The sequence below is a fragment of the Astyanax mexicanus genome, chromosome 13 (assembly GCF_023375975.1).
Source record: "Astyanax mexicanus isolate ESR-SI-001 chromosome 13, AstMex3_surface, whole genome shotgun sequence".
Lineage (NCBI taxonomy): Eukaryota > Metazoa > Chordata > Actinopteri > Characiformes > Acestrorhamphidae > Astyanax > Astyanax mexicanus.
Window position 1 is genome coordinate 4,318,226 of NC_064420.1, and position 26,760 is coordinate 4,344,985.

Below are 26,760 nucleotides of genomic sequence, written 5' to 3' on the forward strand. Positions count from 1 at the left end.
TAACTGTTGAGAGATCAAGAGTTTAACAGCAAAAAAAGAGAAAAATCAACAAAATGGAACAATCTCAAGCCATAGATGCAATATGGATGATCACAAGCCATCAAACCAAGATGAACTGCTTGAATTTTTGCACCGGGAGTAAAGGCATAAAGTTGTCCAAAAGCAGTGTGTAAGACTGGTGGAGGAGATATTCCACCAAATATTGATTTCTGAACTCTTAAAACTTTATGAATATGAACTTGTTGTTTTCTTTGCATTATTTGAGGTCTGTTATGTTAACCATTTCTCATTTTCTGCAAATAAATGCTCTAAATGACAATATTTTTATTTGGAATTTGGGGAAATGTTGTCTGTCGTTTATAGAATAAAACAGCAATGTTCATTTAACTCAAACATATACAGGGGTTGGACAGTGAAACTGAATGAAACACATGTCATTTTAGTGTGGGATTTTAGGTTTCATGGCTAAATTGGAGCAGCCTGGTGGCCAATCTTCATTAATTGCACATTGCACCAGTAAGAGCAGTAAGAGTTTGAAGGTTCAATTAGCAGGGTAAGAGCACAGTTTTGCTCAAAATATTGCAATGCACACAACATTATGGGTGACATATCAGAGTTCAAAAGAGAACAAATTGTTGGTGCACGTCTTGCTGGCGCATCTGTGACCAAGACAGCAAGTCTTTGTGATGCATCAAGAGCCACGGTATCCAGGGTAATGTCAGCGAGATACCACCAAGAAGGACCAACCACATCCAACAGGATTAACTGTGGACGCTGTAAGAGGAAGCTGTCTGAAAGGGATGTTCGGGTGCTAACCCGGATTGTATCCAGTAAAAAAACATAAAACCACGGTGTTTCATTTTTATTGTACAACCCCTGTGTACATGTATAAATAGCAAAATCAGAGAAACTGATTTAGAAACTGAAGTGGTCTCTTTAGTATCTATTTTTTATTTAGGAGCTCTCAATGTGTTTCATGTTTTCTGACGCTGATTCTCTCAAGCACACAAGCAAAGTACACCAGTCGAGCCAGATTTCATTACAGAAGTTTGCTTGATTGAGAAACGCTGTGGTTGTGGGTCAGATAAACCCGACGTTGTTGTTGTTGTTGAGGTGACAAGTCTAAATGGTTTTGTCTCCTGCAGGCTCGCTATGTCCAGGCCAAGCTGAGCGTGCACGACCGCTCTCTGAAAGTCGCCACAGTCATCGAGAGTCTGGAGATGGAGATGGAGTTGTTGTGTCTGACGGGGGTGGAGGACCAGCTACAGGCCGACGTCCGGCCAACGCTGGAGATCCTGCGCAACGCTGGCATTAAAGTAAGATGTCTGGAAATGACAGCGTTCTCAAACTTATCATTCATCAGGGGATAATCTGGATCCTTTGAAAATGTTCAGTCTAATCTCTGTCTGTACTATACTGTGCCCATGATTACCCTTGACAGACAGTGATATCATCACACTTCTTTGTATTGTAAGGAAGATAAAACCCACTGCCTTAAAAACTTAGCCTTAAAATAGAAGCTTCTAGTTGTTTTTTGGAGATTAAAAGACGCTACGCTACGCTAGCTCTTTCACCGTTCAGAAGTGAGTATATTGGACTGTAGTCTGCATGTTTACCCTGTTAAAATAAGCTAATGTTGGGCGGAGTTTACTAAAGCTAAGTGCAGCTAACCGTGGCTAGCACTGCTGCTAACAGCGGTGTGTTTTAAATATTGGAAATCTAAGCTTACTGTAAATAAATGGGAGGGCTTTTCTCACCCAAATATATACGTTTTTCTAAAGAGAAATCTGTGTAGATTAGGATCCATCGCTCATTTGACTTTGATAATTTCGGGGTTTTTTTTAAGAATTACAGTTTTGTTTACTTAGACCACAGCTTCCCAGTTAGAAGGGAAATGTGGCGACACCCTTGTTCCTTACTTTTGTCGCTTAAAATGTGCCTTATAATCCGATGTGGCTTATGTATGAAAATAGAACAGAAAATAGACGTTCATTGGTGCATTTTATAAGCTGTAAAATACTTTACAGCTTATGAGAATTGCAACAATGCTGCAGTATATTGCAATCAGTGGTGTGACACTACTGCTGCAAAAAGAGGGGATATTGCTGTTAACCTTTTTTGTTTTCTGTAAAGGTGTGGATGCTGACAGGGGACAAACTGGAAACAGCAACTTGCACTGCCAAGAACGCCCACCTAGTGACCCGCAATCAAGACGTACACGTGTTTCGACCTGTGAGTATATTTGCTGCATTTTTTTAGTGCACTGTACACACTGAAGTGTGTGTAAAACTGCACACATCATCACAAAGGTTATTCAAGGCAACAGTGTATTTTTGGCAAAGTCATTCAGTTCATGGCCTTTCTTATATAGGAATAATTCACACTACTGAGCGTACAATTGCCCCCAAAACAAGGCAGCTAAAGCATTCCCTCAGGGCAGTCAAATACAGGGTTACACTTCCCTGCAGCACACCACCCCAGCCTCTCGTACCTGCACGACCAACTGCGCTGGACTTCCCCGTGGCGAGTAGCCAAAGCGGAGGGAGGTTCGGCCCTTAGGAAGGTTACGGCCTGCCTGCGGCAGCGCGGCGGTTCCTGGAAAAGGAAGACAATGGCTGGCACGGCTTTAAAACAATCCCGCCACTCCCCGAGGACCAGGACGCCCAAGAGACCCAGCATCTGGAGCCACTTCCTCCTGGACAACAAATGACATCTGGATTAGAGTTGAAATGTTTTTGACTGTGACAGATGGAAGGCTGAAGTATGTTCGACCGCTGATTAGAAAACATCCTCCCTCGGCTGAGTGCTGAAGACAGATTGAGATCTGGAGCGCGGGTCCAGTCCTCAACACTGTTGCCTTTTTTGCCATCTTTAATTTAACGTAGTAACCACAAGACGTTACAGATCTCGATTCAATAAAATGAGAATTCATGTCTGTCTTTAATTTCGTAGATGCATAAATGCAATTCGTGATTTAGTAAAAGTAAAAACTAGTGTTTTTTGATTGTATTAAATCAATGAGTTTGGTTGTAAAACCATTTGTCAGATAATTAAACGAACTTTAAAATCAGATAAAGATAACATAAATCAATACAAAACATTTTTTTTATTAATTATTTAATTTATTAAGGGAATTAAGCTATTCAAACGTACCTGGCCCTATGTGAAAAAGTTGCCAAAAATGTCCAACACTGGTGAACTCTTCCCTCCTGAAATTACTCAAAAAAGGGCAAGGACCACTCATCCAGGAGGTCAAAAAACAATCCAGAACAGCGTCTAAAAATTTTTTGCAGACCTCTTTAAAAAGTGTATAATTTATTTTTTGTAGGCTATTCTGTTATCATTATGTCAGTGGCATTTAATAGTCTTACAATTACAAAAATATTGTGTATCGCAATAATTTCTGGGATGATATATTGTCCCTGATTCTTGCATTTAAATATAAAAACTATAAAAATTTGCATCTTAAGAAGAACAAGTGCGATTAATCGCAGTTAATCACTAAATATTGTTGTGAGTAATTGTATACATTTTGTTAATCGATTGACACCACTACTAATATAAAGTTAATATATACATATATATATATATATATATATGTATATATATATATATATATATATATATATATATATATATATATATATATATATATATACATATATATATATATATGTATATATATATATATATACATATATATATATATATATATATATATATATATATATATATATATATTTTTTTTTTTTTTTTTTAATGAGTTAAATGCGCTTATCTTCAGTGCTGCAAAACTTTGGCATGGAATTAGCCTCTTTAGCCTCAGCTTTGCTAATATGTGCTTAAGAAGTTCACTTCAAAGGTGTCAGGCCTAAAAGTGCACTTCCTTTATGAAACTCTTTCCCACACGAGAGCAGCAGGCGAACGCGAGCTCACGACAGTTGAGCAGTTGGCTTAAGCCCTGGTCTTAAACCCAGCTGACAGTTGAAGTAAGCAGCTGTACTCTCCTGTTATTGGTGTGGTTTAGCTCTAGTTTATTTAGGTTAGATTATTATCTGCACGTCTCTGTGGGCTGTGCGTGTGTGTGTGTGCGCGCTGAGTGTGTGTGTGTGTGTGTGTGTGTGCGCGCGCCAGGGCCTTTGTGTGCATGTGAGCGTGTGTAATAGAAAGCTGACAGTGTGACTCTTCGCTGCTGTGTTGCAGGTGACCACACGAAGTGAGGCCCACCTCGAGCTCAACGCTTTCAGGCGGAAGCACGACTGCGCCTTAGTGATATCAGGAGACTCTCTTGAGGTAAGCCTCACCACTGAACCCCCCCCATTCATCGCTCATGTGCCAGCCACAGCTCGTCATTATGTGTAGGTACTTTCACTTGTAGCCTGTTGTAACTGGTCATGTGATTTAATGTGTAAGGATGTTAATATATATGTAACTTGATTTGAGCTTATAGGCTTTAGCTGGTTCTGAATGATTTAAGAATCTTAGCAAGTGATTTTAAACCATTTATCTCAACAGTAAAAGTACAGTAACAGTCAAATGTACATTACATTACATTGCCTGACATTTTACCACTAAATCTTGAGGATTTCTATTCAAGCATTATATAAAAAGCGCTCATGTTTGATAAGGAACATTACTGAAAAGCATAGTTGTAATTGTAATAGAAAATATATTAAAATTGCTAATATAAATTTTTGTCTAGTTTTTATGTCTGTTTTCAAACACACAGAATTTGGATGGTTTGATTCCTGTTACTGATCTGGAATTGTTATTAAGTGGAGTAGAGAGAAAACAGGCAGCTTCTCCAAGTGTCCTTTTAAATACATTTTGTAAATGTATTAAAAAGTTATTTTACCTCATAAAAAAGGTTTTGTATTAACTACACCTGTAGCCTGAATACGGGTCAAGACGCTTTAAGGGGTTTTAATATTGAAGTAATCCAGACTATAAAGGAATACATAATGTATCATAAGGTAGTAACTAAAAAGTGTAAAAAAAAAAAAAAAAAATGGTCTTGGTCTTCTTTTTCTGGGCCAGTCCTGATGAGTGCCAGTTCCATCACCAGTTTCATCATAATGTTTTTGATGGTCTTTGTAAATGCACTGGAGGATACTGTCAAAAGGTCTTGAACGTTTTCAGATTGACTTTGACCTTCATTGACCTTCATTTCCTGAAGTCATTTTTTTACTTTACTTGGTTGAGTAGTTCTTGCTTCTCATAATATGGATCAAAATATAACTATAAACAGAGCTATTCACTGTATACCTGTAACTCTACCTCTTAAACACTTTATTAAGAGGCAAGAAATTCAAGTAATTAACTCTCGACGAGTTCAGCACAGCTGTTAACTGAGAACCTGAATTCCAGATGACTCTACCTCATAAAGCTGACTGAGAAAATCCAGCCAAGATGTGCAAAGTCGTCTAATTTAACCGCCGCCCCTTTAAGTAACCTTAAAACAGGACTAGAAAGTTTAGTCTGTTACAGAGAACAAAAACACTTTAAATGAATTGAAATGAAAAAGTAGAATCATTACTAAGATCTCTATATGACTCTTTATTACAGGTGTGTCTGAAGTTTTATGAATATGAGTTCATGGAGTTGGCGTGTCAGTGTCCGGCCGTGGTGTGCTGCCGCTGCGCCCCCACTCAGAAGGCTCAGATCGTCCGGCTGTTGCAGGAGCGCACAGGGAAACTCGCCTGTGCTGTGGGTGAGTACACCTTCCTTTCCTAAACAAAGATATATTACAGCAGCTGAGCAATAAAATGCTTGGGAGATTGCTGGTTCGAATCTCGTTCATGCAGCTTGCCATCAGCTGCTGGAGCCCTGAGAGAGCACAATTGGTCTTGCTCTCTCTGGGTTTAAAGATGGTGCTCTCTCCCCTCATCACTCCAAAGGGTGATGTCGATCAGCACAAGGCTGCGTCTGTGAGCTGATGTATCGCAATGCTGTATCAGCAGCAGTTTGAAAAGAGGCGGAGTCTGACTCCACATGTGTCGGGGGAGGCATGTGCTATTCTTCATCATCCTGGTGTGTTGGGGCATCACTAGTGATAGGGGGAGTACTAATAAGTGGGTTGGGTAATTGGCCTTGTAAATTGGGGAGAAAATGGGATGAAAATTATAAAAAGAACAAAACAAATGATCTATAAATTAATCATAATTATGATAGTGATTGAATGTTTTAATGCTGGTACGTCCCTGTACTCTCATTGGGGAGTAATAATAGGGTGGTTTAGGCCTGGCCTATAGGGCCTTTTGTAGTGTATTATAATATCTCAGGGTAGTTTTAATGCTTTAATGCATTAAAACCTAATATAATTATATAATTTAAAGAATTTGCTAATAAAACACAATATTCATATAGAGTAGAGGAAGAGTATCTACAGTTTGTTTTGTCATTCATCATGATTATAGATACAAACACCAGTAACTCTTTTCTCCCTTAGGGGATGGAGGAAATGATGTCAGCATGATCCAGGAAGCCGACTGTGGCGTGGGAGTGGAGGGCAAAGTAAGAGCCACTGTGTCCCCATCGCACTTATAAACTCTCACACACACACACACAGACACACACGCTCTGTCACACGCTTCCGGAATGGTCCTCACATCTGTCGATACTGCGTCACCCTGAGTATCTTCTCCACACGTTTGCACATCTGTAACGACAGTTCTCACTTTTCTTACGTTACTGGTGGAAGTGCTGCGCGACACTAAAGGCCACTCTTATATTAACATGTTTTGACATATCTATGAGTATTTCTCTCCTGGGGAGTTCATCTGTCATTGTCTCACACTGACTGTGTAAAGCTGGGGTTACACTACGCCATTTTTACCCTGGATTTAGCCCTGATTCTCTTGCTGGCTGATGTTTTTTGGCAGTCAGATTCGACAGTTAGAGACAGAGAGAGAGCCCGGTCATAGTGGATATAGTTGCGATAAAAAAATATATTGTAATTTTAGGGCCAATAAAAAATGCCACTGATAATATGATAGTATAATATACTGTATTTTTATTGCACTATAAGGCGCACTTAAAATCCTTTATTTTATATAAAATAAATAATAAACAATTATATAAAATAAATTTCCTGAAAATCATCAGTGTGCCTTTAAATCCAGTGTGTCTTATGTATAAATTGGACCAATCAGGTTGTAAGAAGCAGTAAAAGCAGTAAAGCCACTCTACCAAATTGCAGTGTTATACAGGAGTTTTAGTTTAGTTCTGCAGCACCAGGGCTGGAGGAGCGTTAGCATTACCCGCTAACCGCTATTTTGGCCTGTAGCTTGCTCCTAACCCTGGCTAGCACTGCTGGAGCAGCATTAGCATTATCTGCTAACCACGCTCAATATTTCCCCGTTCAGAGGGGAGTATTATTGGCCTGTAGCCTGCTCCTCACCCCGGCTAGCACTGCTGGAGAAATTAGCTGCTAATGCTAATCCTCTAGCCTAGTGCTGGAGACATTTCGGGACTCTAAGCATACTGTAAATAAACAAAAGCGATTTACTCACCAGAATAAACAGTTTTTAGGAGAAAAATCTGTGTTTGTCGAGTTATTTTCAGCACTTCTTTGACTTTTTGAAGAAAGTCTTTTTTTTATTATTATTACAGTTTTGTTTACTTAGCTTAACTTTACTTAGCTTAGTTCAATTTTTTATACGTTGCCCTGAGAAACTAATTCCTTCTGGGTAGGGCTATACTTAGAATTCTCACCTTATTTTAAAGTAATTTGAACTTCAAATTAGCACAAAAATCACTGGTAAAAAATATTCAGATTCTAGTCTCCAAATTTAAGCTTGAGATTTGACTAGAAGGTTGAAAAAAAAAAAAGACTGTGAACATCTCCGGAATCTGTGCATAAGTATAGTTTTGGTGGAGAAGTTTTTGTTGTTTTTTTTTTCTCTGCACGCTATAAACAGTTTTTACGATATTGAGTCTGAAGCAACTTCAAACAGTGCAGAGACAGGTTATGACCCACTTGTGGTGGACCAAGCACTCTTTCCAGAAGCTGAAAATGAGACATTATGAGCTAGTTAATTGATATTGACTCATTCATGACTGAGATGGCGTAACCCAGCGTTAAATTGGCGCGGTTAACGTGGGACTGTGTTTTTCCTTCTGTAGTCTGTAGTTCTCCTGAGCCAAACAAGTGCACTGGGTCACCTCAGAAGTATCCTTAGCCGTATTATCCTGTAGATACAGGCTTATTATAGTCTGTTTGTAGTTTAGATACGGAAGTGAACAGAAGCTTGGGAACAGCTAACACTATATTATAAATATACATTATTAGGTACTATCTCTATTAGGTACTATTATCTCTACTACTTATTAAATGACACTAGTTAAGACATTATTAATCATTGTTAATCACCAAAAGTAGTAGATGACATGGTTTTACTTCACACTAGACCTCAAGCAGACTCGGGTCGCTTGATTTCTGAATAAATAGTAAAATTTACTGATGATCAGGGATGGTTTGGAGAGTCATGTCTGTCATCTGCTGGTGTTGATCCACTGTGTTGTATTATCAAGTCTAAAGTCACTACAGTGTTTTCCCTATGCTTACAACTTTTATGGAGATATCTATCTATCTATCTATCTATCTGTCTGTCTGTCTGTCTGTCTGTCTATCTATCTATCTATCTATCTATCTATCTATCTATCTACCTACCTACCTACCTACTCTCTATCTATCTATCTATCTATCTATCTATCTACCTACCTACCTACTCTCTATCTATCTATCTATCTATCTATCTATCTATCTATCTATCTATCTATCTATCTATCTATCAACTGTCTATCTATCTATCTATCTATCTATCTATCTATCTATCTATCTATCTATCTACCTTCCTACCTACCAACTATCTATCTATCTGTCTGTCTGTCTGTCTGTCTGTCTGTCTGTCTACCTACCTACCAACTTTCCATTCGTCCATCCATTCGTCCATCCATCCATCCACACTGCAGAAAGTACAAATTGCTTTTATATGATATTCAAATTTTCTGAGACACTGATTTTTGGGTTTTTCATTGGTAGTAGGCCATAATCTTCAACAATAAAAGAAATAAATGGTTAAAAAAGTGAGATTCAAAATTTTAACTGAATTTCTAAAATAAAGGAACCTTTCAATGATACACTAATATGTTTAGAAGCACCTGTATGTTCTTTTTGTTATCACGTATCCTAAAAAAAAAGGCATACTGAAATGTTTTTTGTGTGTTTATTTTTGTCAGGAAGGCAAACAGGCCTCGCTGGCTGCTGATTTCTCTGTGACTCAGTTCAAACACTTGGGCCGGCTGCTCATGGTTCACGGCAGGAACAGCTACAAGAGGTCCGCCGCCCTCAGCCAGTTTGTCATTCACAGGAGCCTCTGTATCAGTACCATGCAGGTAGTGTGTGTGTGTCTGCTTGTGCAAATACATTACCTAGACAGTCTGTGACTCATTCAGGCTAGCAGCAGAAAGCACTTTTGTAGAGGGGCCTGTTTTTTAAGAAGAGTGCTTTCAGTTTCCAGCCTCTGACACAGTTAGGAAAACTGAATTAAATTTTGTTAAACGCAGGAAAAATCACTGCAGACCGCCCAGGGCTGGCAGAGATCATGTCGTGTCGCACCCAGGGGACATGCAAATGAGCATCAGCAATGTGAATTTGTTAGTTCAAAATAGATTAATTATTCTCTTCATATATTAACACTCTGGGGTTGATGAGTTTGAAGGAGTGCTTGGCGATATGGGAATTATTTATATCACGATAACGATATATATCATGATATACCACATTTGAGTATGTTTTCAGTTATTCTTCGAAAATATATATTAATCAAATTAAAACAGATAAGGTAGCTATATATTTTTTAAGTAGCTATATATTTTATGGCTATATATTTTATAGCTAGCTATATATAGTAGCTATATATTTTTTTTAATTCTACAGGTATTTAAATTATTATTATTATTATAATAAACTCAATTAATATTTTTTAAAGTTTCCATCAAATAACGTAAAGCAGCATCATGTCGCAAAACCACATTATGAAGCTTTTTTTGCGAAGATTACTTTATTATCACTTATATAAACCGAGTTTATGCAAAATGACCACACTAATACATTTCATCATAGCCTACTTTATATATTTACATGAATAATTGAAGAAATTACTGTAGAAACGATAGGGACACTTTTCTATCGTCCCCACGATATTTATCGCCATATCGCACAGCACTAGTTTGAAGTTTAAACCCTTTATTTGTGTATAGAAACGAACCCTTATGTTATGTTACGGGTCACATTGACCCATTTTAAAGTTTAAAGATCTAGGAAAAATAGTTACAAGTATTTTTTTTTTTAAGTTTAAAACTTCTTTTGCTTGCTTTAATTAGTGTGATAATCATATAATATGAAAATGGTTAACCTCACAGATTTGCAACCAGCCCCTGCAAAAAAAAAAAAAAAAAAAAAAAAAAAATTGAAATGTTATGTTTAATGTTATGTCAAATTATTGTGCTTTATATATATTGGTCTTTTAAAAGTAATAAAGTAGTGAAACATTAAAAAAAAAAGTTTTAACATGTATTTTTTCATGAAAAACAAAGGAAATTATCATAATTGAACCATTACCTGTTAGAAGTAAGGAACACAGTTACACTAAATATTGATAGAATAATTAGTAACTTTTTTTAAATAATTAAACCTGTAATCGGTCAAATTAACTGATAAATTGAATGATAAATTAACATAACAGGAGGGTTAACTGTTATACACAGCACTGTTGCACATACTAGACCCTGCTAATATTAATGATTCGTATTAATAAATTTCTGCTTGTGTTCTCTCCAGGCTGTTTTCTCCTCCGTTTTCTACTTTGCATCAGTTCCTCTCTATCAAGGATTTCTCATCATCGGGTGAGTATCTTTTTTCTCAGACAGTCGGTGACTCATCTGCACTCTCTGAAATCTCAGTGGCATGTGAATTATGCACAACATACAGCGCTGACATTTGATTTGAGCTGCAGTATTGTTACAGTGAAGTCACAGTTTAAGCAGTGCTGACTGTACAGAAGTCCATCAGCACCAAAGACCCCTTTGTAGTAATGTGTGAGGCACTGGAGCGGAGGTATTCATCGCGTAGGACACTGTTTTGTGTATATCGGAGTTTCTAGGGCAGCATATGGCGGGGAATAAAGGAAACTGACGTGGAGTTTTATAGCCGTAAGTCAAGCTTCAGGCTTAAATCTTATTTTGCAGTTTAGAGCGTTACCATAGTTTATGATGGCAGAGATAAACAGGGGGTCTAACATTGAGAATGCATTCAAAATCTCTTGTTTGAACTCCATTGTGTTTTAATAGAAAATTGGGTACCAATTTTAAAACAAGACTACCTTTATAAAGGGTTTATAAATGGTTTACAATAACTTTGTTAATGGTTACTAATTAGGTTGTAAATGCCTTAAAAATCATTAATAATCAGTTATAACATATACGTAGAAAGGGCAACGATATAGATGGCTGTGTGTTCACTATTTGGCAAACAACAGGTCATTGTTGCCCTTCCTACTGATTATTAATGAGTTTTAAGGCATTTACAACCTAATTAGTAACCATTAATAAACTAATTGTAAACCATTTATAAACCCTTTATAAGTGTGTGGGGGGGGGGGGGACAAACAAAACTACAGATACCAAAGCAATACATCTAAACCACTACATTTCTCACAATATACCATTTAACTTCAAATGCTTATTACATAAGGTTTACTCTTGGCACACATGCTCATGACATTTCTGATAGAATTCTAATATAGCATAGCATGTAGTGTCTGTGGGGCAGCATAAACTAAACTGTGATTACTGTAACATTTTATGTTATTTTGTTACTTTACCACTATCCTGTTAGAATAATAGAATAATTAGTCACAATTATTGCTTTATGAGTGCATAAAACAAATAAGCTTGGATAAAAAAAATCCAAGCTTTATTTGTCTTATCTTATCTTATTAAAAAGTTTTTTTTGACTGTTTCTAATGTGAAAAAAATTACAATATGTGGGGAAAAGATCATTCACACAAATGCAGTCCCAAAAATACATTTTACACAGGAAAATATTATATTTTTGTAATTGTGAAAAATATTTTTAAGGGGGGCCCAATGCATATTGTCCAAAATCATTGGGAAAAAACTGTAGGATTACCTTAGCTAATGAAGTTTAGAAAGTTTTCTCTTTCTCTTTTCAAATTAAATTAGAAAAAAATGGATTCTGCTAAATATTAAAGCTCTGTCCTGTATTGTTGCAGCTACTCTACGATCTACACCATGTTCCCCGTCTTCTCCCTGGTTTTGGATAAGGATGTCAAGTCTGAGGTGGCCATGCTCTATCCTGAACTTTATAAGGACCTTTTGAAGGTATCTGACTTGTGTTTTTCTTGTCAAATTAACAGAAATATAAAAGCAGTAAAAATACTGCTTTCATTAACTCTGTAACAACTGAACCCTTTTATTATTTACAGGGCCGGCCGCTTTCCTTCAAAACCTTCCTAATATGGGTCTTGATAAGTATCTACCAAGGTAAGCCGGGTTGAAGTTTATTTTATCAGACGCTGCCATGTTTTACATGCAGTATATGACTAGCAACCTTCACTCGACACACAATTGAGTGCTGTAAATTGAGTGCGCCATTTACGTCTACCCCCGAATGAAGCGTGACTCTGTTTCTGATGGCAGTGAGGAGGCTGGCTAAGAAAACAAGAGCATCTCCATGCTCAGAGACAATGTTACAGAACGGACACGCTCGCTCGTACGGTGAATGTTGTTTCACCCAAACACAGCCCACGCACGTGTTTTCCTCCTGCCTCGCTTGAAGAGTTTATTTGTGTCTGAGGTCGCAAACGTTGAATAACCTAAGGTGGTTTTCCACTATTGCCTTTTGTGCCCTTTCGAGGCGTAGCTGGGCAAATCTAGAGCTACACCCAAAACCTCTCCTCCCCCGGATTACTCGTCTCCCTCCTTCAGGCTTGTTTGGTGTTTGTTTTGTTTATTCTTGCTTTAACAGGGCTTTGCCTGCAGGATTTGCTCTTGGGCAAGTCTTTGTTTACCAAGGAATTCCCCTCGTCTTTAATTGATCTCTGATTTTTACCCCTAAAACAAGTCGTTCTCGCTCTCCTTGCTTTCTGAGCTGTTTTTGTTTAAATAGGTTTAGAGTTAAATTAGTTAATAAAATAAAAGTGAAAACAATGTAGAGTAGGGAAATTATTTTTGTATATTTTGTATATTTTGTATATTTTTTACTTTTTTTATGTTTATTTCTTTTCTTTTATATACATAGGTAATGTACAGGGGTTGGACAATAAAATAAAAACACTTGGTTTTAGACCACAATAATTTATTGTCCAGACGGACAGTTCTGGTGGAAACAGGAGAGTTGAGGTGCACAGCCGTATTTTTATGTCCCTTTCAGACAGCTTCCTCTTGCAGCGTCCACAGTTAATCCTGTTGGATGTGGTTCGTCCTTCTTGGTGGTATGCTGACGTTACCCTGGATACCGTGGCTCTTTATGCATCACAAAGACTTGCTGTTTTGGTCACAGATGTGCCACGAAGACGTGCACCAACAATTTGTCCTCTTTTGAACTGCAATATTTCGAGCAAAACTGTGCTCTTACCCTGCTAATTGAAGCGTTACACTCTTACTGCTCTTACTGGTGCAATGTGCAATTAATGAAGATTGGCCACCAGGCTGCTCCATATAATATGTGTGTTTTATGCCCAATGGACCCCAGGAAGAATAGCTGATATCATTTTAGGAACGTATGGGGATCCAAATAAAACAAACCAATGAACAAAATAAACAAATAACTAGTTTCAAACCCCATCCTTAATTTTTATTCACTGAAAGTGTTTTCATGTCTGATCTCAAGGTCACAATAACACTTTTGGGAGGAAGTTTGGGGGAGACTAAAAACATGGAAAATCGTGCTCTTCCTCTTCCTGAAAGAGCAAAAAATCTGCTGCGTCTAAAACATCCAGGATTCATTTCCGAAACAAATTTTGATGTATGTTTTGATGATTTCATATGTAATGCAGTCATCTGAGTTGATGTGATGTTTTTTTTTTGGATTATGAAAAGTTTTTATGGGTAAAATACTAGGATCATGCCTAATTTTGGGGCAATCCAAAAAAATATACCAAAAAATGCAGTTGTTTTTGACAGACAGAAAACAAAGTGCAAAAAAATAGCAACATTAATGAAACATTTATTTTTTTGGTTTTTGTTTGAATTGGTCTTGCTCTCTCTGGGTGAATAGATGGCGCTATTTCATCTCAGCACTCCTAGGGTGATGTCGATCAGTACAAAGCTGCGTCTGTGAGCTGATGTATCGGAACCGAGTCGCTGCGTTTTCCTCTGAGCGTTAGCGATGTGATGCTACTTGGCAATGCTGCATCAGCAGCAGTTCTAAAAGAGGCGGAGTCTAGTGGCTGACTTCACATGTGTCGGAGGATGCGTGTGCTAGTCTTCAGCCTCCTAGTGATAGGGGATATACAGCTGAGTAGTGGCTGAATGGGTGGGACAATTGGCCTTGCTAAATTGTGAGAAAATGAGAAAAAATTTGGGGTTTAAATCAGGCTTGGGCTCATAATGACAGTTAGGGGGCGGGCCAGGGCGGGCTTGGACAGAACTCTCTCTGCTTTCTGAGCACTGCAACAGCAAAGGCAATCCATTGCTTGACTGCACTCCAGCAGTGACACTGAGGTGTTTAAAAACTCCAGCAGCACTGCTGCATCTGATCCACTTATACCAACTGTTTTGTTTTGTGTTTTGCGTGTTGTTCTGCAGGCAGCATCATCATGTATGGAGCCCTGCTGCTGTTCGAGTCTGAGTTTGTGCACATCGTGGCGATCTCCTTCACCTCGCTGATCCTGACGGAGCTGCTGATGGTGGCGCTGACGATCCAGACGTGGCACTGGCTGATGATTGTGGCCGAGCTGCTGAGCCTCGCCTGCTACGTCGCCTCCCTCGTCTTCTTACACGAGTTCATAGGTGAGAGCACAAAATAAATCATATCATTTTTTTCCTACATTGTAAATGAATAAGGAATTCATCCGTAAGACTATGAAGGAACACATAAGAAATCATGTAGGAACTTAAAAGTGTTAAACAAACCATAATACTCTGTGAAGAAGCATTTAGATGCTCTTATCTGGGGAGCTGTTTATTAACTTGCAGTTACTGAGGCTGATAACTCTGATGAACTTATCCTGTGCAACAGAGGAAACTCTTGCTCTTCCTTTCCTGGGATGGTCCTGATGAGAGCCAGTTTAATCATAACGTTCTTGATGCTCTTTGCGACTGCGATTGAGGACAATTTTAAAAAGTTCTTCCAATGTTTCGGATTGACTGATCTTCATTTCTTAAAGTATTTTTTTATTTACTTAGTTAAGTAGTTCTAACATTACTCAAGTAGAGCTATTTACTGTATACCTGTAACTCTACATTTTCACTACTTTACAACTGATGCTCTCAAACACTTTATTAAGAGGCAAGAAATTCAAGTAATTAACTCTTGATGAGTTCAGCACAGCTGTTAACTGAAAGCCTGATTTCCAGGTGACTCTACCTCATAAAACTCCAGCCAAGATGTGTAAAACTGTAATCTAGCAAGCAAGATATTTTACTTTTAAGAATCTAAAATATAATCGTAACATATTCTGGTTTGTTTAACATGTTCTTTTTTTGTTTGCTTAATCATTCCATGTTTTTTTTTTCCATAGTTTGGATGACATTAGTATTAATCTTCAATGCATAACTTTTTAAATAATAAAAATCCACTAAATTTAAGATGTTTTTTGACCAATACTTTGTGTAAAAATAAAAAAATCGACACAGACCAAGTCTTGTTATATAACACACAACCCTGCTGTGTATCCTTTTTATTAATGCCAGTTTAAGAGTATTTAATTCCAGCTGCATGCCAGGGCAGCAGTCAAGGCCACACTAGTACCTCATTGCGACATCCCCTTGCTACAAAACCGTTTTGACGTCACTGTTTTAAAGGTATCCAGGTGAAAGAATGCAGTTAAATTCCTTCACACCATTCCTCTTCTCCCCTGCGATCTGTTCATCAGTAGCGGCTTTCCCCATCGCTGTTCTGTTTCCCTGTGTCAGCACTGCGGCCTGCCAGGCCCCTGTCCCCAGGCCCCGAGACCCTGCCTGTCGGCTCATCCTGGAATGTGGCCCCCCGCACTGGGGTGGTGTTTGGGAGTGTGTGGGCAGAGCTGTCTCCCACACCACCCAGGCATGTGCTGCTGTGGCCAGAGCAGTGGACATCTCACAGGAGAGGAAATGCCACGGGCTTTTGCTCATTTCCTGCTAGATAGACACTCTGGCCAAGGTCTGGGTGTTTGTCGCATTACCAGCCTGTGTAGCATTTATGGAGATGGAGCATGTAGTAGCTTTGTTGTTTTACACTATCCAAGAGAAGTGAGTAGTGAATTTTCGAATCAATAAACGTATATTTTCACACATAAGGCGCACAAAATCATAAGACGCATTATGTTTTCCTTCTAATTCAGCAGGTAGACCTGTAAAGCTAAGCTAAGTAAACAAAACTGTAATTCTTTGAACTGATGCTGATGGAGCATTCCCGAGTAGCATCACAGCGTTAACGCTCGGAGGAAAGTGCAGTGAATCGGTTCCCATACATCAGCTCACAGACGTAGCCTTGTGCTGATCGACATCACCCTGAGAGTAACGAGAGGACAGAGCGCCACTTCTGTACCCACACAAAGAGAGCAAGGCCAATTGGGCTCTCTTATCAGGGCTCTGGCAGCTGATGGTAAGCTGCATGAGCGGGATTCGAACCAGAGATCTCCTGATTGTAGAGGCAATATTTTGAATAGATTTCACTCATTCAAACAGCTCAGAATACAGGTTAAAAGGTTGGCAGCACTGCTGAGTAGCATCACAGTGCGCTGCACAGTGGACACAGCTGCATAAGCGGGATTCAAACCAGCGATTTCTCGATTATAGTGGCTTTTAGTGCCTTAGTCGGCTCTACCTCATGAAGACACTGAGATTAAAATACCAAGAGTGTGCAGATCTGTCCTCAAAAATTAATGTGATGCGTATTTAGAAAAATCTCAAGTATAAAACATTCTTATTCTGGTTAATTTAACCCTTTTTATTTAATAATTCCACGTATTCCTGTATAGCTTTAATAACTGCATAGCTTTAATGACTTTAATATTAAAATAACATTTACATTACAATGATGTAGAAAGTCATACAAAGCTAGAGAAAACATTGAATGAAAAGATGTTTCCCACTTTTGACTGGTACTGTAACTTCTAAACAATGCTAAACAAAGTAAATTAAAGTCTATTTCTCCACTAAATTCAGTCCAGCAGGAGTTTTAAGCAGTGTCTGAACCCTTGTGGTCCAAAATGTGCTGCTGTGTGCAGACGAGTAGCGAGAGATGATGGATTCATGATGGGGCCAGTGACTGTGTCCAGCCTGGGCATACATTCACTGCACAGGAACAAGAGTGGCCATTGAGCTGCGTCTATGAGGCATTGGATCTGGGTAACGCTCAGAGTGCGGGCCAGCACCGGCTGTGTGTGGCACCTGACCGCATTAAATAAAGAGTGGTGGGTCACGCAGGGAGGTCTGACTGCTTTTCAGTGTGACGCGAGTTTCCATCCGTCACACAATGCAGAATTTTACCTCATTAGCACTGACTCTCATTTCTGTGTGTGTGAGAGTGTGAGATATAGTATGTGACTGTGTGTGATTGAGCCCACTGGTGATGCCACAGCACAAGGAGAATGAAGACTAACACATGCCCCCTCTGAAACATTTGAAGTCAGGCTCCGCCTCTTTTCAAACTGCTGCGTTGCATCACAGTGCACTCGGAGAAAAGCGCAGCGACTCGGTTCCGATACATCAGCTCACAGACGCAGCCTTGTGCTGATCGACATCACCCTAGTAGTGGTTAGAGGGAAGAGCACCATCAACCCTATCTACTAGAGACAGATTATATCATTTATTTTACTGTTATCCTGGATATATGGAGACATTTGGAGTGCATTATTATTAGTATCATGACATTCTGAATCATTGACTTCTGTTACAAATCTGATAGAATTCCTGTATTATTTAATATCTCAGTCAGGGGTGTGTCATATCATATTGTATGGCATAATACAATTTAATTTTCATTTTGCTGCATTAGTGTATTCTTGAAATATATATATTTTTTAATTCAGTGTTTTGTCATATCACCATGAGTATCGTTATTGTAAAAATACTATGAAATATCGTGATATTATTTTAGAGCCATATCGCCCACCCCTGTTGTATATCGTCACTGTCCAATGAAAAACACTTACCTCCAAAACAGAAACTTTACAGGAGAGAGAAAAAAAACTTGTAAACTTTTAATGGAAGTGAATGTAAAAATAGTTTATTTCAGGTCATTTTGAAGAGTTTCTATTGGTCCGTTCATCAATAAATTTTGGCACAGTGTAAGGGAGATTTTGTCTGTTCAAATTATGTAGTAAACTAGAATTAGACAAAAATGGAGATAAGAGTTTTTCATAGGACAGCGATGATATATTGTTTGTATTGTAGATTTCTGTGACACTTCTGTTCTATTCTGCACTTCTATAGAATTCTGTGCTGTGCTATTAATAAAGAATTATCTCATCTTGTTATCTTATCTTATACACATATCTTATCTTCTCTCTCTATCCTCTCTACAGACGTCTACTTCATCGCCACCCTTTCGTTCGTGTGGAAGGTGACGGTCATCACTCTGGTCAGCTGTCTGCCGCTGTACATCCTGAAGTACCTGCGGCGACGCTTCTCTCCTCCCAGCTACTCCAAGCTGACCTCCTAAAGCCGAGTCTCCAGCCTGAGGCCTGGACCAGCTCCACAAGCCCCACTGCACTGCTCCTCCTGGACCCCTACGCCTTCACCTCTAACAGAGCTCTAACCCCTTTTTAAATCTGCTACTGAGATGTTCGAGCACCCAGATTAAAAAGTTAGCGGCGTGGCTTTCGGATCAGCGGCCCTGGCTGTGTGCGTTGCATTGCATTGCATTATCAAGTGAATGACATCCTATAGATTTGCGTGCAAAGGCAGGAGGCACCGTTTGTTCACTATCTGAGGTAAAGATAAAGCTTTGAAAGTCAGGAAGGACCAGAATCTGGTAGTTTGTGCCATTTCCAGTCACAGTCAGTGAAGCTATATAGCAGACCTGGACTCCTAGAGGGCCGTCTTGGCTGTATCACAACGTTTTTTAGGGTGAATTGCATGAAATGAGTCACTTCTGGTGAGGATGACTAAACATGTTGGTTACTAAGGCTTCTCAAATGTCAGTCTGTGAGCCACAGAGCGAGGAAAACATTTCTTACATTTCTCATTTCTTAGTTTACAGTTTGTTTTTTTTCGATTCTGGTCAGTTCTGAATGCAAATACTGTAGATATATATATATATACAGTATAAGTTCTATTTATGTATGAATTCACAAACAAGAAGGGTGGAAAATAAATGAGCTAAAAGAATAAAAAAAAAATAAAGAGATCCACAGATCAGGCATAACATTATGACCACGTCCTTGTTTTTCTACACCAGTTTTTTTCTTCAGCTCCACTGATCATACAAGACAATTTGTAGTTTGTATTTGGGTGGTGTATGAGGTGTTCGTAGTGTGTGTTGTGCTGGTGATACAGGTAGTGGATCAGATACAGCAGCCGTGCTGCTGGAGTTTTTAAACACTGTGTTTAATCATCACTCACTGTCCTCCACTCTATCACACCACCCGAATAATAATATGCTGCTCTGTGGTGGTCTATCCTGTAGGGTCCTGACCACTAAAGGTCAGGGTGAAACAGGAGGAAAGGGTGAAAGGAGTGAACAGGGTGAAGTGAGAGAGGAAACAGATACAGGACTACACCCTGTAATTAAAGAACTACAAAATCTAAAGCTCGTATATGCTTTTAATGGGGCTGATTAAATGGATAATAGGTGTAAAAAACAAATAAGTGGTCATAATGTTATGCTTTTATTGATTTACATTATATATGGCTTTACAGTATATACTTATTGAAAGTATTGGTTTCACTGCTTGCACCAGTACTTGAAGTGGGCTGGAACCAAAGTTATTATGGGAAATCTGTTGACTCTGCGGCCATCTTTGCACTTATTTCCAGTCACCCAAAACCCCCCTCCCCCCCCAACCCAAAAATCACAAAATTGCAGGCTTTAAAATTAGACAGCACTTTTTAAAATGTAGCTAAACTGCAAAATTATTTACACAGAAGATATAGAAGATAGAAGCACCCCATTGTGCCCCTAGTGGGGGTTCTACAAAGCAATGAAACACTAAATGGTTCTCACGTATTTCTCTATAATCAACTCTATTAAAACTGCTCTATCAAAATATTTAAACCAAGCATTTTTTAATAAGAATTGAATTAAATGTGAATAAGATCCAATTCTCGCTACATCTGAATGTGGTTTAAGGGCATTTTAACACCTTTCTATCAGTATCCGGATCAGTTGATGAGTTCATTTACTTAAAGCGTTTTTCCCTCAGTTTGGTTTGGTTTCACACAGGCGAGCACATTGTCTCCTCTGATTGGTCAAAGCTGTCTGATGTGGAAGCAAAAAAAGTAAATATAGCTAAAAGATTCCGGATTCCAGCATCTATAGCTGCTTTAACACTGCATTTCAGCATTCAGTGAACGCAGCACAGACCACGTGTGTAAACAGCATGAAGCAGAGACAGCATTCGTTCATAGCTGTGGTAATTAGCGTTAATATATCAGATTAAATTGCGCCTTATCAGCATTTTAGCTTAAATTAAAGGAGCATATTTTATAGCTCGAAACGGAACAAAACGGGATCACCTTCTCACCACTTCTTTCTCTTCATCACTTAAAGAGAAGGTCTAGGAGGTCTCGGTCAAGTTGTTTAGATCTGCATCTTAGAGCGATAACTGCGATAACCAGAATAGTGCTGGTGTTAAAACGCCCTAAGTTATCCTATGTCCTCCATTCTATTAAGCCCTATCCAGATGGGATTAGTTTCTCAGGGGGACGTCTGTGAAAAATATTTCACACTTCTACTCAGTGATGAAACTCCTGCATCCGGACTGCAATAAAAAAAAACAGGAGGACCAGTGAATTTTTAGGCTTCCTCGGTCACATGACATCACGTTCAGTAGCTCCTTCATTTCCACTCGCTGGTATGTTTACGTGGATCTCACAAATAGCTATTGTATTAAACGCGAGCTGACGAAACTCAGAGATGTGCGTCAAAACAGGACTAAAATTACCGGAAGACCACAGAGTTCAACAGTAGATAATTCAGCCTGTGATTGTCTCAGAGGATGTCTGAAAAAAAAAAAAACACGATAACCAGAATAGTGCTGGTGTGAAAATGCCTTAAGTGATTCAATCGCAGTCCGATCCCAAGGCTTCTTGAGGGTTTCTTTATATGCAGACTGGTAAAATCCAAAAACACATTAATTCTCATTAAAATCAGAGCTTGGTCTTGAGAAATTGGGAATAACTGCATGGATGTTTTGCATAGATGGCCGCCGAGTAAACAGACTTGCCTATAAGGACTTGCTTATAAGGCTTTCCCCTCTTGTGCCATAATATTAGCAAGCAGTTTTTGTTTTTTTTGAGAGTTATAACAACTTCTACTCATATTTCAACCACTACTGCTAATTTAATGTGGTTCAAAGGGATAAACCAGTAAGGCTCTTCCCCAAAACAGGCTGTGTTTGTGGGGATGGCCTTGAATGTGGCCTCAGCTCTAATCCTCCAGATCATATATAGCAGGGGTGTCCAAACTACGGCCCGCGGGCCATTTGCGGCCCGTTTCCTTTTTTGGAGCGGCCCGCGAGGTATTTTAGAAATAGAATGAAAGTTGGCCCGCTGTTAAGCAGGTTTTTATAATGTGAGATTCAAAGTTTGAACGCTAGATGTCAGAAACGGGCCAAAGAGTCTAAAAGCGGAGAGAGTGCGCATTTCTAACGCAGAAAAACAGAGCAAAGAGTCTAAAAGCGGAGAGAGTGAAGTTTTAGCGCAGAAAAACGGACCAAAGAGTCTAAAAGCGGAGAGAGTGCTCATTTCTAGTGCAGAAAAACGGGCAAAAGAGTCTAAAAGCGGAGAGAGTGCTCATTTCTAGTGCAGAAAAACGGGCAAAAGAGTGTAAAAGTTGCCATAATTAAGGAGTTTAATATTAAGAGACATCATGAAATTAAACATCAAACATCAAAAAATCTTAGTTTACACAACACTGTCAAAGATAAAGATAGTAAGTCAAGAAAATGGTGTTTAAATGAAATAATCAGGAAAAAAGTATTATTTAAAGTGGTATATTTCATTATTTGTTTTATTACGGAGTCTGTGGCCCGTGACTTCAAATATATTTCTCCTTCTGGCCCCCAACAAAAAAAGTTTGGACACCCCTGCTATATAGTATAGTTCCGTTACAGTTGTAGTTTATAAGCATGTTGTGCAGCTTCAGACTGAGACTGTGTTCCAGGGCATGATGAATGGCAGCAGTGGGTCAAGTCTAAAGAGCATGGAAATGAGTGTAGTGCCGTAAACATTTGGGGAAAAAAATTCACTTTGTCCCTTTTCTGAGGCCTCTGTCCACTCTTGTGGTGACCTCTGACGCTGGCCATGATGGCCACTGGCCTCTCTGACTCTCTTGCGCTGACATTTGGAGAGTTTGGCGAGTTCTAACCACTTTTTCCTATCATAAAATAACATTAAAAATAACCTACTCCAAAGTATTTATGCCTTTAAATAGAATCGCATTCTCACTTTTTTAAAAAAAAGAAGGGCCAAATCGCTTCACGTGTCAACTGTTTTGAAGGTTTCCTAAACTGAATTGGTGTTCAGCCTCTTTGCCGCTCAGTGATTTCAGGTTTGTAAATAGTGAAAGTGATCAGAAGTGTGCACTTAACATTTCCTAACTGTGTTTCTCTGTGTGTGTGGATTTATTCCGATGTAAAAGTAGTGACGGTCTGCCATGTGTAGTGTAGTGGAAGGAGTACTCTAAACTGGTGCCATATAGACTCCTTCTCTCTCTCTCTCTCTCTCTCTCTCTCTCTCTCTCTTTTTCTCTCTCTCTCGGTCAGTTTTCTCATTGTGTTTGATCATCCGATCAGGGGTGAACATCTCTTATAGTCTCATAAGACTTAAAAAAACATTAAATAAGATAAAAAGACCCCCGTATACGTGTGAGGGACGAGCATCAAATCAGATATTTAAGTGCAATATTAAAAAGTGGAGAAGATGAAGAGTCAAAAAATAGAAAATAGCTCATAAAATTTACAATAGAAATAGAAACAAAGGCTACGTTCACACAGCAGTGGTACCAGTGGCCCAAATCCGATCTTTGTGAATAGCACAAAAAAAAACACACTGAATTATAGAAATTTTTTCGATTCTGAATTAACACTTTCAGACCTGAGTTAGTTGCAGTGATGAAAAAAAAAATCTGAATTATTTTAATTTTTGTAATGCATTCAAAACAATACTTATACAAGCAATACTTTTATTTTTTGTGTATTTTTTTGGGGCATTGTAGTGGAATCATTTGTTCAAGATTATTATTTTTATTTTATTTAACTGTTGCATACTATATTTTTGCATTATAAGGCGCACTAAAAATCCTGTAATTTTTCCCAAAATAATCAGTGCAACTTGTGTAGAAATGTTACCAGTCAGGTATTAAGGAGCAGTAAAGCCACTCCACTAAATTGCAGAATTATGCAGGAGTTTCAGTGAAGTTTCTCCAGCACCAAGGCTGGAGCAGTATTAGCATTAGCTGCTATAAGCGCTAGCTCTTTCTGCTGCACCCAGCCTTAGTGGAAATCTGGAAATCTAAGCTTAATGTAGCTTACTTTTTTAAAATTACAGTTTTGTTTACTTAGCTTAACTGTACAATATTAGAAGGAAAACATATATATAGTGCGGAACATATTGTATTTTATTGATTTATTTTATTTTTTTATTCAGTGCACTGGGCATAGCTAAGCTGCTGTTTGATTGGTTGATAAATGTCTATTCTGATGGACAGGCAATAGATCTCAGTCTTGGTTAAGTGCAAAAATAGACAAGAAAGAAGAAAATAAATAATGCTAATGCCTTCGCTAAAGACACAGAAACACACAACTTTTCATCAGGAAGAATTTAAAACTGGGAACTCAAACATACTATTGGTGATAAGCCCAGCTGTCAATCACTGGAACTCATTAGCTTGATAGTTTTTTAGATTCTGCCGAAAATGAAACCGAAAATGAAACCGAAACTTCACGTGAAGCTCTGCTCTTTTGCACTTACAGTACATATCAGTTTAGGAGCGTATAGGAACTGTTCAGGCGGATATTTATATTTTATAATTGGAACAGCCAAATAAGCATCTATTTTGGTGTTAATTTGATGAGATTTGGGCCACTTTTACATGCTGTGTGTACAGAGTCAAATGAATGAATCACAGCTTTATCAGGCTCACCTTTTCCACATTTCCTTAAAAATTTCTGTGAAAAAATAAAATAAACTGCATGACTGGAACCACGAAGGCTCAAAGGCCTGGGTCTGTTATAGTTATTAGTCACTAAATGAACAATGACTCAAAACAAACAACACATTTTTGTAGGAGTAGGGCATTAGATAAGGCGCCCATGGAAACCCATTATCAGCAATATCCCCCCGGGGTCGCTCCGAATTTCTTGCACGGACTCGAGTTTACACTGACGATTCTTTTTAGACGTGATAATGTGGACCCAGACTGGGATGGAATGCCATGTGTTTTCATGTGACCTCTTCTTTTGTTGCTGTTATTGTGGTTTTATAAATATAAATGCCGGGACTACTTTTTATTTCTTGAGGAATTGTGAATTGCTGAATTGTAAATAACAATGAAAAAAAAAAAGGCTTTTATTTATTAACTTTTCTTATTTGAGTTTGAATTTGCACTCTAATAATTGCAGAACAAAAAAAAAGGGACGAATTGTTCAAAAAGTCTCAGTGGTGTTGAAATAAAGATAAACTTTTCCTAATATTGCTGGGAGTTTTATTAATTTGTATTAACGATGGTAGAAAACATGGAAGCTATGGTTTTGCCTAAAGGATAAGAAAAGCCTGAGAGTTTAAAGTACAAGAATCTAACATACACATATTGTTTCAGAGGCTAAAAAGTTATTTTTATGTATTTAACCTCTTAAGACCCAAACTTTTGCATGGCTTAAATTTATTTCTCTCTGCTATTTGGGCTAATTGGCAGTTAATTAGTGTAAAAACAAATAATTATCTTCTTACATGATGTAGTTTCTGAGAAAAATGGTGTCCACATATGTGAACGTTAGTTTTATATTATGATAAAACACGACCATAAAGACACAATTAGTAATGATGTGCAAAACATTTATTTTGTGCCTGAAAAGAGCAGCATTTTTGTTGTGTTTTAAATCCTGGGTCGTGCTGCTTCACCATCAGCAGCAGGAGTCCGAGAGAGCACAGTTTGTCATGCGTTCTCTGGGTGGGTAGAATAGGTAGTGCTCTCCCCTCCTCATTCTCATGTATCAGTATTTTTAATAGTAGAATACATGGAATTATTTATTAAACAATTTTTTTTTAAACAAACCAGAATATATTTTATATTTAAGATTCTTCCAAGTAGCAATTTTGATTAAATGACTTTTTGACTAGTTTTGCACATCTTGACTGTTTGTTTTTTTTTTTGTTGTTGTTTTTTTTCCTCAGTCAGCTTTATGAGGTAGAGTCACCTGGAGTTCAGGCTTTCAGTTAACAGCTGTGCTGAACTTGTCAAGAGTTAATAATTACTTGAATTTTTGCCTCCTAATAAAGTGTTTGAGAGCATTAGTTGTAAAGTAAGTAGTGAAGAGGTAGAGTTACTGGTATACAGTGAATAGTGAATATTTGGAACGTTATGATGAAACTGGCACTCATCAGGACCACGCCAGGAAAGGAAGAGCAGGGGTTTTCTCTGTTGCACAGGATAAGTTTATCAGAGTTACCAGCCTGTTTTTTATTTTGTGTAAAAAGGTAAGTCTCATTAAATGCAAATCGTAGTTTTAGGTCTTTAGTCTGGAGCTAAACCCTCAATCCTGTAAAAACTGGTGTGTTCTTGCTCTGTCTCAGAAACACAGTGTCGGTGAATGGAGAATGCTAATTGGCCCGCGGCTGTGGGAGAATGGGTGTGAGTGTTACGCTACAATAGACTGGCGTCATGCCAAGAGGGTATTCCTGCCCTGCTGGTTGTTACTAAACTGGAAGAATCTGTAATTAGCTACAGTGCTAGCAACCTGTAGCGCTGGAATTGAGCTATTTTTACTTTTTACATTTTAAATCTTAGGGTCAGATTCACAGACAGGGATTCAGCCTAGTCTTCGACTACAAAACAATCAAAATTGAGATTTTTGTGGTGTGTCCATTGGCAAAGTCCTGCTGGAAAATGAAATCACCATCTCCATAATAAAACACAGTGGATCAACACCAGCAGATGATGGACATGTCTCTCCAAACCATCACTGATTGTAGAAACTTCAGACCTCGATCAGTTTGGACTGTGTGTCTCTCCACTCTTCCTCCAGAGTCTGATCCCTTGATTTCGTTTAAATGAAATGTAAAATTTACTGATGATCAGTGATGGTTTGGAGAGACATGTCCATCATCTGCTGGTGTTGATCCACTGTGTTTTATTATCAAGTCTCTAAA

General features: G+C 38.4%; 1 protein-coding gene and 1 long non-coding RNA gene across 3 annotated transcripts in view; both read left to right on the forward strand.

Moving 5' to 3' along the window:
- LOC125780593 (uncharacterized) overlaps positions 1-25,082 on the forward strand; it is a 241,396-nt gene extending 216,314 nt beyond the window's left edge. Inside the window, exon 2 of the long non-coding RNA XR_007423859.1 lies at positions 21,954-25,082. This is a non-coding gene — a long non-coding RNA (uncharacterized LOC125780593). The remainder of the gene's footprint in view (positions 1-21,953) is intronic.
- Positions 1-26,760, forward strand: part of LOC103032624 (probable phospholipid-transporting ATPase IIA) — a 291,393-nt gene that overhangs the window by 38,665 nt on the left and 225,968 nt on the right. Inside the window, exons 18-28 of one of the 2 annotated variants that reach the window (XR_007423853.1) lie at positions 1,146-1,316; positions 2,134-2,232; positions 4,204-4,293; positions 5,566-5,710; positions 6,449-6,513; positions 9,241-9,396; positions 10,844-10,908; positions 12,297-12,405; positions 12,510-12,567; positions 14,833-15,036; positions 18,756-21,953. Coding sequence is in view for 1 of the 2 variants with exons in the window: in XM_022677214.2 (XP_022532935.2) it covers positions 1,146-1,316; positions 2,134-2,232; positions 4,204-4,293; positions 5,566-5,710; positions 6,449-6,513; positions 9,241-9,396; positions 10,844-10,908; positions 12,297-12,405; positions 12,510-12,567; positions 14,833-15,036; positions 18,756-18,892 (1,299 nt within the window). In the remaining variant the exon portion in view is untranslated. Of the gene's footprint in view, positions 1-1,145; positions 1,317-2,133; positions 2,233-4,203; positions 4,294-5,565; positions 5,711-6,448; positions 6,514-9,240; positions 9,397-10,843; positions 10,909-12,296; positions 12,406-12,509; positions 12,568-14,832; positions 15,037-18,755; positions 25,083-26,760 lie in introns of those variants that run through there. The other variant, XM_022677214.2, reaches the window with a different exon arrangement.